At 39.1% G+C, this 11,176-nt stretch overlaps 1 protein-coding gene across 1 annotated transcript; it reads left to right on the forward strand.

Annotated features, from left to right (window-relative positions):
* The first annotated feature begins 5,351 nt into the window (after positions 1 to 5,351).
* LOC106339636 (probable beta-1,4-xylosyltransferase IRX9) lies at positions 5,352 to 7,143 on the forward strand. The gene is made up of 3 exons (XM_013778482.1): positions 5,352 to 6,126; positions 6,214 to 6,442; positions 6,750 to 7,143. The coding sequence occupies exons 1-3, from the start codon at positions 5,444 to 5,446 to the stop codon at positions 6,879 to 6,881; spliced, it is 1,044 nt and encodes a 347-aa protein (XP_013633936.1). The 5' UTR covers positions 5,352 to 5,443; the 3' UTR covers positions 6,882 to 7,143.
* Positions 7,144 to 11,176: the final 4,033 nt, after the last annotated feature.

Genomic DNA, 11,176 nt, shown 5'->3' on the forward strand with positions numbered 1-11,176 from the left:
AGAAGGAACTTTCAACCGACCGCGGCCCACAGTCCTTCGGGTCACCGCGCGACAGCCCACAGTCCTTCGGGTCACTGCCACATTACACCGTCGTGTAATCACTCAGCCATAGGCCATGACCCCGTCTATCTGAGTCTTCCCGATCCAGCGAATAAGGGGTTTCCTTGAACCCGATGGGTACGAGGTCTGAAGGAACACTAACTCACTCTAATATGCCTAGCATTGCGGGTTACACAAATGCTATCGACCAATATACGATTAATACTAAATCCGGTAAAAATAACACAAGGTTCCTAATATTAATCACCACACAATCAACACATTCCACCTCAAACATGTCTCAGTCTCATGCAGGATGACACACCCACGTCTAGATGGCCAGCTGCATGATTGAAGTGCATGCAGGTCGACACACCATCTCACACATGGCTGGCCGCATGCTTCGGTTGCATGCATCACAACACCTTGTGCTTGGCCGTTCCATCTCGTGCTCCACATGTCTACTTGCATGTACAGGTTGCATGTACTGCATCACCTCCTGCTTCCCTTGACACACACACTGACAGGAGCTTGCCACCACGTCCTGAACACACACACATCTAGCCACCTCGAGCTTCTCGGTCAATTGTCCGATATCGGCCTTCCAGTGGATTTTTCGTCCCGCGATCATTCCCAATATTTTTCGACGCCCGTTCTGATGATCTGATTATTTTTAATAAGCTCCAAATGAATCCTGACTTGATGGAAAATATTTCCTGAGTTTCCGGCTTCTTCGAAAAATTCCATAATACCGAAATTAGGGTTTTTCGCCCAATTTCCGGTCTTCCTGTTGTGCTTCCAAAAGTGTCATGCTTCAAACGTCCTTTGAGTAAATATACCACATTGTCTAACCATTGTTTAGTGGGATACTTGACTCATGGTTCAGACAAAAACAATTTGATCGTCCGCGACTCGACCACCCAAAAGATACTCGACCATTCTCTTTTTTTTTTTTTTTAATGGGTTTCTACAGTGTTAGTATGACCAAAAACCCCTTTGATTTTATAGCTCCAACTAGTAATATTTGAGATTTTGCTACCTTTGGTAAGCCTAATGTGTGTCTGCATAATATCCTCAACCTCCGGTGTTACAGTCCCCCTGTGTTTTGCTGATTTGGTTCTCCTAGCCTAATGTGTGTCTGCATAACATCCTCAAGCCTAATGTGTGTCTGCATAACATCCTCAACATCTTTTGGATGAACATGAACAACTCTACAACAGGTGAAGCCCTCGACTTGGATAATGCATTATTGAGTTGTTCGGCGACGTTGCTAGTGAGGAGGTTGTATCGGTCCCTGGGAAATATGTTCTGCTCCATTTTGCAGTCCCAATGTCTTCGAGGTATTTTGCGCACGCTGCACTAGCTTGTCTAATTTTGCCGAAGTTGTCATTGAAATCTTTGCGTCTATAAGAGAGAGCTGCTGCGCACACCATTTTTGCCAGACCCTTGTTCTTGAATCGTGAGACAACATTCCGCATGCTGTGAACAATGCAGGCCCCGTGGTGTGCCTTTGGGAATACGATCTCCTTAGCTTTAAGTAGGGATTTGTTGCGATCTGATATGATAGTGAGAGCGTTGGAATCCGCAATAATCCTTTCGACTTTAACTAGGAACCAGTACCATGATTCGCCAGTCTCCCCGTCAACGACGGCGAAAGCCAAAGGGAAAACCTGGAAACGTGTTGAAAATAAGGTTTGTTAATAAATGTAAACGTGTTAGTGTGGCTGCGGACACATAAAACATGTACAAGTACATATATAGGGTACACATGTACATAGGGGGATATAACTTGTACACGGCCTCGAAGTCATGGCAATTTTTCCGATCCAGAAAGCAGAAGGGGATACCTGGAAGTTGGCATCTTACCCGCTGGCCGTGAGTAAGACCCCCTTGTATTTTTCGGACAGATGCGTGCCGTCCACAATGAGGACATGGCGTACACGGCGGAAACCCCGAATGGACGCTCCATAAGAGAGGAAGGCATAAAGAAAACGGGTCTGGCCGAAATCATCTAATTCTGTCTCGATGGCAGTTACGGTGCCGGGGTTAGTGGCTTTAAGTCTCTCAAAGTATGAGGGAGCTCCAGATAGGAATCCTCAGCGTTGCCCGTGGTGGCTTCGGTGGCTTTTTCCTTTGCCCTGTGGCATTTCATGTATGAGGCAGAGACTCGAAGATCTTCAAAAACCATATGTTGCAGCTGGGCTGATTTGGGTCCAACGTTTGGTTCACCATATCGGGAACGGTAAACATGGGCGATGACTTTTGAGATGGCTCTTCTTTTGTAAAGGTCCAGAGTGTCGAAGGGGAAAATGTGTGCAAGGTTAGCCTTTTTGATAGTGTAGTAACCACAATTGGTGAGTTCTTGTGCTAAGATCCTCCAGTCACAGTGAGTATCGTGGTAAATAAGAACAAATGAATGCCTTGTGGTGCGGGTTTGCCTAAAGTGAAAATGTTCCTTTATTGCGTAGATAGCACATGCAATTTGACAGTCTTGCTTGGATGCATATGGCTTCCCCACTGTTGGTTCCCCGTCGGGGTCGTCGAAATTGAAGTCATGGACATCATCAGCCTGGTATGAGATATCATCAAACATAGGGGTACGTCGAATTCCTCGTCGCTAATCTCAGAAAGTCGCCTCGTCTCGCGAACTGGCGGAGTGGGGGGGCCTGCTGAGAACAACCATGGGACATCGGATTGGGTGTACGCGTGGACGACTCGGGTTGTGGAGTACCCGTGGACGAACGGGATGATTGTCCACCCGTATGTTCCCTCTGATGTACACCGAGAAAATCTAGATCATTCTTCCAGTCAGTTGGATCTTCGCCCAATAAACGGAGTGTATGATCGAAGGCATTGTCGTTTCCAGTTGTACAGTGGATGACAAAAGGCAATAGCAGAGGGGCTGTTTTTGGAACTTTTATCCCAACCATAACCTCAACTGCATCGGACCCACCAAGGTGTTCCTCTAACAAAGGATCCCAAAAATCATGGTCATATCCAGCAGGCGGGACTCCATCAGTGTCTTGAGGTTGCGAGCTTTCTGAGGCAGTCTCCTCGTCGTCGTCAACTAACCAACTGTCAGGAATGTTGTCGGGGTCTTCCTTGAACATTTGTTCAAGCATCTCATCTTCGCAAGAAAGAGTTTCTTCGTGAAGGGAATATCAGTTTATTTTGCGGACTCTTGGGGAAGAGGGGAAAGTACTAGGAGAATGTAGGGAATTACTAGCATCAACAGGATGGTGGGTTGGGAAATCGTGTAGGAGGTCCTCATCTCCAAAAAGGGAGAATGAAGGGATTTTGGAGGAGGCTGTAGAAGGGGGTCGAAACTGGTTGAGGTTGTGTTTTATAGGTTGATTTGGTGCGGTAAAGGGTAAGGGATTCTCATCCACTTGACTAGCTGGCTGGGTGCCGGCTTTGGCTTGGAAAGTGACAAGCTCCGTCGTTTGTCATTATAACTGGCGGTGTTGTTAGTCCGGTGACAAGCTCTTTTGTGTTAGGAGGCCAGTAACTCAATACAGGGAGAGGCGCGGTCTCCGTTGAAGTAAAGAACTCCTTCGTAACGTTGCATTCTAACTCTGACAATGTCATCCCAGAGCGTACAAGGACAATCCTGGACATTTTGTCTTTATCGATGGCGAAGTTCCAACCACCGTCGCCGGAAGACTAGGCGCCAGGTATTACCATGCAGTGAGTCGACATGATGAACCCTGCAAGAGTGAAAAATTACTTAATCTAACAGTTAACATAGATTAATTTGTTAATTAAAAGTTATAAAACTAACCACAAGTTTAGCCGAAGATATTTGTAGCCAAATAGATACAAAAGTGTTGATTGTGGTGACTGTTCTTTCTGGAAAAAGAAAGAAAGAAAGAAAACGAGGAATATGAAGACATTGGGAAGTAGATAAAATCCGGACCGCACAAATAAAAAGTCAAATTGTTAATCTAAGGATTAAAAATTTTGACAGATATCTGTCTTGTCATATATGGCAGTAACATTATGGGACGTCGGATGGGGAGGGAGATGTGCGGTGGTGTGCGGTTCCCGCCCTTCTACTTGTTGGGTCTTTCTCAATAGTAGTTACGGATGAACTGTATTAGTTAGGAACAAGTAGAGAACGGAGAGCTTGTTAGAAGAAACTGCCCCAGTAGCTGAAAGTGGCCCAAAGTGTTATTAGAAACTTGTAAACTGCCTTAGAGCGTAATTTTCTCTATATATAACCACAATTATATGCTGATTGTGAAAATTTCAAAATGAGAAGAAACTTGGGAATGTATTTGTCCTTCAATGACTGCAGACAACTTGCTCACCTAGTGTCTCCTTGATTAGGTTGCTGCTTTCCTTTTCCTGCTAAAAGTTGTTTCAATGAGATTGAAAAGCTTGGAATCATTCTATAGTGGCATTGTATTAAATTATTAATGGTAATGACATATTTTCATTAAGTATTTGAATGTCATGATATAACTCCCCAAATTATTTTTAACTTTTTTTTGGCTAAAGAACGTGTTATTAACCAAAATAAAATGACATGCTTATTATCAAAGTGGTCTCCTTTGCAACTGAACTATAAAAACTTTGTGACGTTGGACTTCTCCTTGCAAATTTTTGAATTTCATCACTTCTCACTCCTTAAAGAGTATCTTCTATATTAGGAGGTACTCTGATCAAGAGTTTATAAAATAAAGCTAAAATAAAATTCAAAATGAAAGAAGATTGTTACTTTAGAATATAAAGTATATCGTCTTGGCCCATCACAACATTTTAAAACTAAGGCACACCAAGATTGGCCCAAGGCATGCGGGTCTTATACACAATATAATGCAAGAGACCAGACCACATACAAAATGATGTAATCTAGTTAAGAACCACTATTGTGATTCAATCAGTATAAGAATATGTGAGGTCAAAGACAAGTTGTCTCTCAAGTAAACGAAAATGGTTGATAAGTTTGTGTAATCCCATTTTTAATTCAACTGCTCCATATATCAAACCGCCAAAATTTATCTTACAAAATGACAAGTTCCTATTTTGATCATTAACAATACTCATCGCAACCACTACAATAAGAGTTAGTAGCATTAAGATTCATTAGTAAGCAAAGTTTTTATTTTAATATATTTGTTACTAGCTATGATTTTCTTTTATTTCCCAAACATGTTTCAGCTAATGAGTTCCAATCCCAACAACTGGTTGTTGCAGAACACAACCAACACAAGCAATCATAAACATCCAATACTATCACCGTAGCTCACAGGTTTCAATCACACACCAAAAATATAAAGACAAGAACTATACAATTGTCATAATAATCTTATAAATCATAGTCTTCAAACATTGTTCTTCCCAAAAAAGAAAGGAAAATCACTCAAGAAACACTCTTTCTTAGACGGAAGGTTGGGTCCTGATGGGGTCTCTGGAGAGATCAAAGAAGAAGACTCAAGTATGGAAGAAAGCTGTGATCCATTTCTCTTTATGTTTTGTAATGGGTTTCTTCACTGGCTTTGCTCCTGCTGGTAAGGCCTCACTTTTCTCTAATTTCGAAACCACTCCCTCTACTATCTCCAAATCTCAGATTCCTCCCCACCCTTCTGAAAACTCTACCTATACACCCAATTCCCTCGCTGATAAAGCCTTGGTCAATTCCCAAGTCCAAGCTCCTAGTCCTTTGAAGTCACAAGAAGCTGAACCAGAAAACAGATCACTCTCCGAGACAGAAGAGGAAGTTACACCAAAAGGTCTAGTGATTGTTGTAACTCCAGTAATGACCAAAGATCGCTACAAAAACGTTCTTCTAAGGAGAATGGCCAATACGTTGAGGCTAGTCCCGCCTCCTTTATTGTGGATAGTCGTGGAGAAACACTCGGTAGCTGACGTAAACTCTTCATCTACGATGTTAAGAAAGACTGGTTTAATGTATAGACGTATAGTCTTCAAGGAGAACTTCACGAGCTTGGAAGCGGAGCTTGATCATCAGAGAAACCTAGCGCTGAGACACATTGAGCATCACAAATTAAGCGGGATAGTTCATTTCGCGGGGCTCAACAACATCTATGATCTTGATTTTTTCGACGAGATTAGAGATATCGAGTACGTAAATTACATGAAGTGTTATGCCTAACTACATTAAGTCTAATCATCAAATCATATAGTGTTTTTAATTGTTTACTTTGGCAGGGTATTCGGTACTTGGCCAATGGCGTTACTATCGGCTAATAGGAAACGAGTGATAGTAGAAGGGCCGGTTTGTGAATCTTCACAAGTATTGGGGTGGCATTTGAGAAAAATTAATAATGAGACAGAGATAAAGCCTCCGGTTCATATATCAAGCTTTGCTTTTAATAGTTCCATACTTTGGGACCCTGAGAGATGGGGTCGTCCTTCTTCTGTTGAAGGGACCAAACAGGTAATTAACTTGAGCTTCAAAGTAATTTTATCTATTTAACTTATTTTCTATATCATTTGCTTTAGGAAAAGAATGAATATACCTTGAAGATAATTTGAAAGTCCATGGGTTGGTAAATAAGCACATGTCATATATGTGTTTATATCTAAACAATTCAAACCAATTGACTCCATTAATCATTAGACTATAAACACATAGGATGACTTGATTAATTTCTCATTTGTCTCGGCATGTATACAGTAACAACTATTCTTATTATACCTTATGAACATTTTGTTATACTATATTGTTTTTATATTATGCATAGGATTCGATTAAATATGTGAAGCAAGTGGTTTTGGAAGACGATACAAAGTTGAAGGGACTTCCGGCGCAAGACTGTTCCAAGGTTATGCTTTGGCGTCTCAATTTTCCCACAAGAACACGTTTTAGCACCTGATTTGCTTTATTCTATTCTAATACTCCTCCAATTTAGTCCGTTTCCTTTTTCAAAGTAAAGTAGAAAGAAAGAAAGAAAAATATATTCGGATTGTGAATGAGTCGGAACATGATCGGTGATAACCACTCATGCATGCCATTGGTGATTTCATCACGGAATACATGAAAAAACAACCGCAAAGGGTATCTTACCTTTTTGGATTATTTCTAATGAGAACCGAAGTCGTTTGTTGGTTTGGAGTTCCTAATCACATGAATTGAAACTGAAAGAAACTAAACTTATATAAAAAAAATAGGAATCTTTGAAGCGAAGCAAGACGTTCTTAAACATGATTATGAATCATAGACTACTTTAAATAAGTCACATAGACTACTTTAAATAAGTGTTTTGCCTTGCGCACCCGATGATTCAGATCCTGACGTTTCATAGGACATGATCCAAGGGTGTCCATATATTATTCAAGTATGCAATTGCCAAAATGATTGAGATGAGATCCTGAATTTTTTTTTTTTTTTGAACACATAGATGAGATCCTGAATAAATTAACTTAAAGATTACCAAAAAAGGAAACAAATTAACTTAAAGAACAGCTTCTTATTATGACGCGCTTTTTATAATTTGTATGATTCATATAACCGTAGAAATTTGATATATAATGTCCAGATTGCAATATTAAATTTCCAAGAAAATTATGCTTTGCTTAAAGATATGAAGGCAAGTACTATGAACGTGTTTTTGAATTCTCTAACGCGTAAAGCATACCATTTGTATCTCTAGAAAAATGTCTTTTTGTATGGTGAGTTCTGTTACCTAAGCCCATCATATTCGTGTTTGAGTTGTCTGAGATCAATCATTATAGTGTACAATCTATATGCAAACAAATATATTTGTCTATGCTATTTGAATCTACATAATAATTATACTCGCATAGGTAGCCCATTTTCATCGGTTTATCTACTACTTATCTATAATATGTATAGACATTTTGGTCATTAGATCATCTAATTTCGATACGGACTGTCAAAGTCAATAGCGTCAAAGCAGCATGTGCACATGGAATAATAGTCCCAATTAAATTCTTTGAATGTAATGTGAGGGATGTGGACCGACCAAAATTTGGGGATATCAAATGTCAATAAATAAAATTACGCACTACGACCATATAGTATATATGTATTAAAATAATAAATATGCAGGTTGCATTTATATCCCGGTAACCTATTGCGGTGGCAACTGGGCATTCCTAGGATCCCCGATAAGATAAAAACAGTAATGCATGGACTCCCTAAACTACCAATATTATTATGAGCACTTCTCCATCAAAGTATACACAATTCAAGTATAGACAATTCAAAATCTAAATCAGAAAAGGAGCTAGTACATGGTTTTAATAAAAGTCCACTGTCCACTTTTTGATGTTTTCTACGGCAGTTATATGTGGTTGTTGGATCAGTGGTAGTCTATTTTTTTTTTTTTTTTTGCTAAATATGTTAATATCATAAAAGATAAAAGAGTTCGCTACATAGTAACTAATCTATACAAGCACAACCCTGGCAAAAAAAGAATGTAAAAAACAGGGAAGTGATACAATTGGGATTCGAAGAAAACCCTTATCAAACCTTTATCTAGCACAAGAGCTTAGATGAGCCAAAAAGTCATGAGATTTCTGAATTTCTTCTGATTTCTCAAAACATGGATGAAGTTAATGACCTGTCTGTTTATGTCTTTGAACAGAACCAGAGCATGGATTAAAGATTTGTTGTGCAGCATGTTATTTCGCTGCTGCCAGATGGAGTAAGTGAGCGTCTGAATAACCAGCATCTTCAGGACATTTGGTGCTGTCGGGGCAGAAGCGCAGGTCCATAGCATAAGATCTTACCAAGAGTTGAAGGTTGTAACATGACAAAGTAGGCGCCGACGAATCTCATACCATATTTCTAGGACGTGCGGGCAAGACAGCAGTAGGTGGTCACGAGTTTCTTCATGGGCAGAACAGATGCAGCAATGAAGAGTGACCTGCATACCCCAAGAATACAGCCTGGAGCGGGTAGGGAGTCTGTCCATATTTGTGACCCACATGTGGAAGGCGTGCTTAGGCGTTGCTCCACTAAACCATATGAACTTTGCGTGAGCTTGGATACCACCGCGGGGTCTTAGTACCTCCCACGTTTTGGAAGAGGAGTAAGTTTCGCTGAGGACACCATTTGTAGACCAGCTAAATGAATCAGATCCCGTTTCCTGAGAGGGCAAATTCATGGTTGATAAGTGAGTGTGGAGGATTACTTCTTGATCCGATCTGGGGTGAGGGAGTCGCCATCCACTGGAGTTGCAGGAATCCGCAACAGACGCATCAATCCTGATCCTGAGCCTTCTAGTCCCATCGGTTCCAAAAACATCAACAAGAGGGCCATAACCAGTCCAGCTATCGTACCAAAAGCTTGTCGAAGTGCCATTTTTTACGTTATTGAAAAGGAATTTAGAAGCTAGGTCTCTGAGTCTAAGCAAACACCTCCAGTTCCAAGGTTGTGTGACTGATTCCTGTTGAGACCAGAACTGGTAATTGGATTGACAATTATATCTCCTGTGCCATGCTACCCAGAGCGAATCACTGCCTGAGAAGAGGAGCCAGACCAGATGCAGGAGAAGAGTGGTGTTCCTTTTCAGTAACGTAACAGAGAAGAGTGGTAGTCTATTTTAACTTAACATTTTTGACATTTATAATGGAGTTGGATTTGTTCTGTGAAATTGATTTGTTATATTAATTTTTTTATTTCAATGTCACTAATGCATGAAGAAGAGAGAGATAGTATTTCCGAGAACAATGTGATTCAAATAAACCTGATAAAAAAACTGGACTGAGGGATTAGGTGTATATTTTTAGCAAAAAGGTAGATGATAAATCTTTTGTCAAAAAAAAAAAAAAAAGGTAGATGATGGGAGTATAAAAACTATAAAGTATATAGAAAATTGCATCCTAAGTCTTAAGTTATTCGCAATAAACTATAGGGGCGTGTGACTCATAATATTACCGTTGGCAATTAAGGAGTCTTATGAGGCCGAACAATGTCACGTGACTGGCGCGTCTTCAAGCTTTTTACTGTTTTACTACTTTCTTTCACTTCATATATGGACATCTTTTTACTGTTTTTTGGGATAAAAAACATCTTTTTTACTGTTTAACTCCTCATTTTTTAAAATTTGTTGCTTTTATGTTTTTTTTTTTGTAATTAGGTGGTTCAAACTCTTTTTAAAATTTATCAATGTAAGACAAAAAAAATTCATCAATGTAAAACAAAAACAAACAATACCTTTTTTTTCAAAAAAAAAAACAATACATTTTTTTTGCTAAAACAAACAAAAGCTACATTTAAAACATCTATACTTACTGAGGTCACAGTAGAACGACTCAAACCTTAGCCATCCTACCCCACAATGAATTATTCAATAATTTGACAATCATGAATTTGATAAGTTAGAGCGCATTTTCCGCTTATAGTCCTAAGATTTTTCTGTCCCAAAAATCCTGATTTCAAAGTAATAACATTAACCTGTTCGTTTTAACGACTAGGGGTTTCCAATATACTCGTGTTTTTTGTATGTGTATAAAATATACTTTCATCATTCACAATCACCAACAGACTGATAGGCTAGGCTATATGTGCTTTACAGTTTACATTGCTTTTGTTTAGTCCTACGTTTTCAGTTGCTGTATATATATGTCTATGTAGTCCTCTTTCGTAATATTAAGGCGATTATTTATTCTAAATTCAAATGGATGATAGCTAACATAAATTTGCACATGATATAGGAAAGCGAGTTGTGACGCACAAAACTCAAAGAAAATCACTAACTGATACTTCTGTTGAATTACTCTTTGTTTATAAGATTTCTTTGAAACTTCGAACTATTAACTTTGATTCACCAATAATGCGTTACTATCATTTTTCACTAGCATGTACAAAAAATATTGTTCTGAACATTTTTTGGGACTATTTTGGGGGTAATTTAATAACGCTAGATTTGTGTTGGCATTAACTAGAAAGCAAAAGAATTAATCTTAACACTAGTTTGAGAAGTAATGTCATTTAGTAAGACATATTAACAGCATGAAAGGTGTAAAGTAGGTTTTGAAGCCACCATTCAAACTTAAATAATAATAAAAAATAAAGTATTTATCTCTGTAACATACTAAACTAGGTATTCTTCATGCAAATAATTTTTTTGGCAAATTAATTTAAAGTTATGGAATTGTTACTTTTTTTCTAAACAACTCATATCAGATTATCAGTCAAGGT

The sequence above is a fragment of the Brassica oleracea genome, chromosome C4 (genome assembly GCF_000695525.1).
Source record: "Brassica oleracea var. oleracea cultivar TO1000 chromosome C4, BOL, whole genome shotgun sequence".
Lineage (NCBI taxonomy): Eukaryota > Viridiplantae > Streptophyta > Magnoliopsida > Brassicales > Brassicaceae > Brassica > Brassica oleracea.

Coding starts and splice junctions, on each gene's coding strand:
- LOC106339636 (XM_013778482.1), top strand. CDS start 5,444: ATGGGGTCTCTGGAGAGATCAAAGAAGAAGACTCAAGTATGGAAGAAA. Junction 6,127..6,213: donor GACGAGATTAGAGATATCGA/GTACGTAAATTA, acceptor TTACTTTGGCAG/GGTATTCGGTACTTGGCCAA. Junction 6,443..6,749: donor CTGTTGAAGGGACCAAACAG/GTAATTAACTTG, acceptor TATTATGCATAG/GATTCGATTAAATATGTGAA.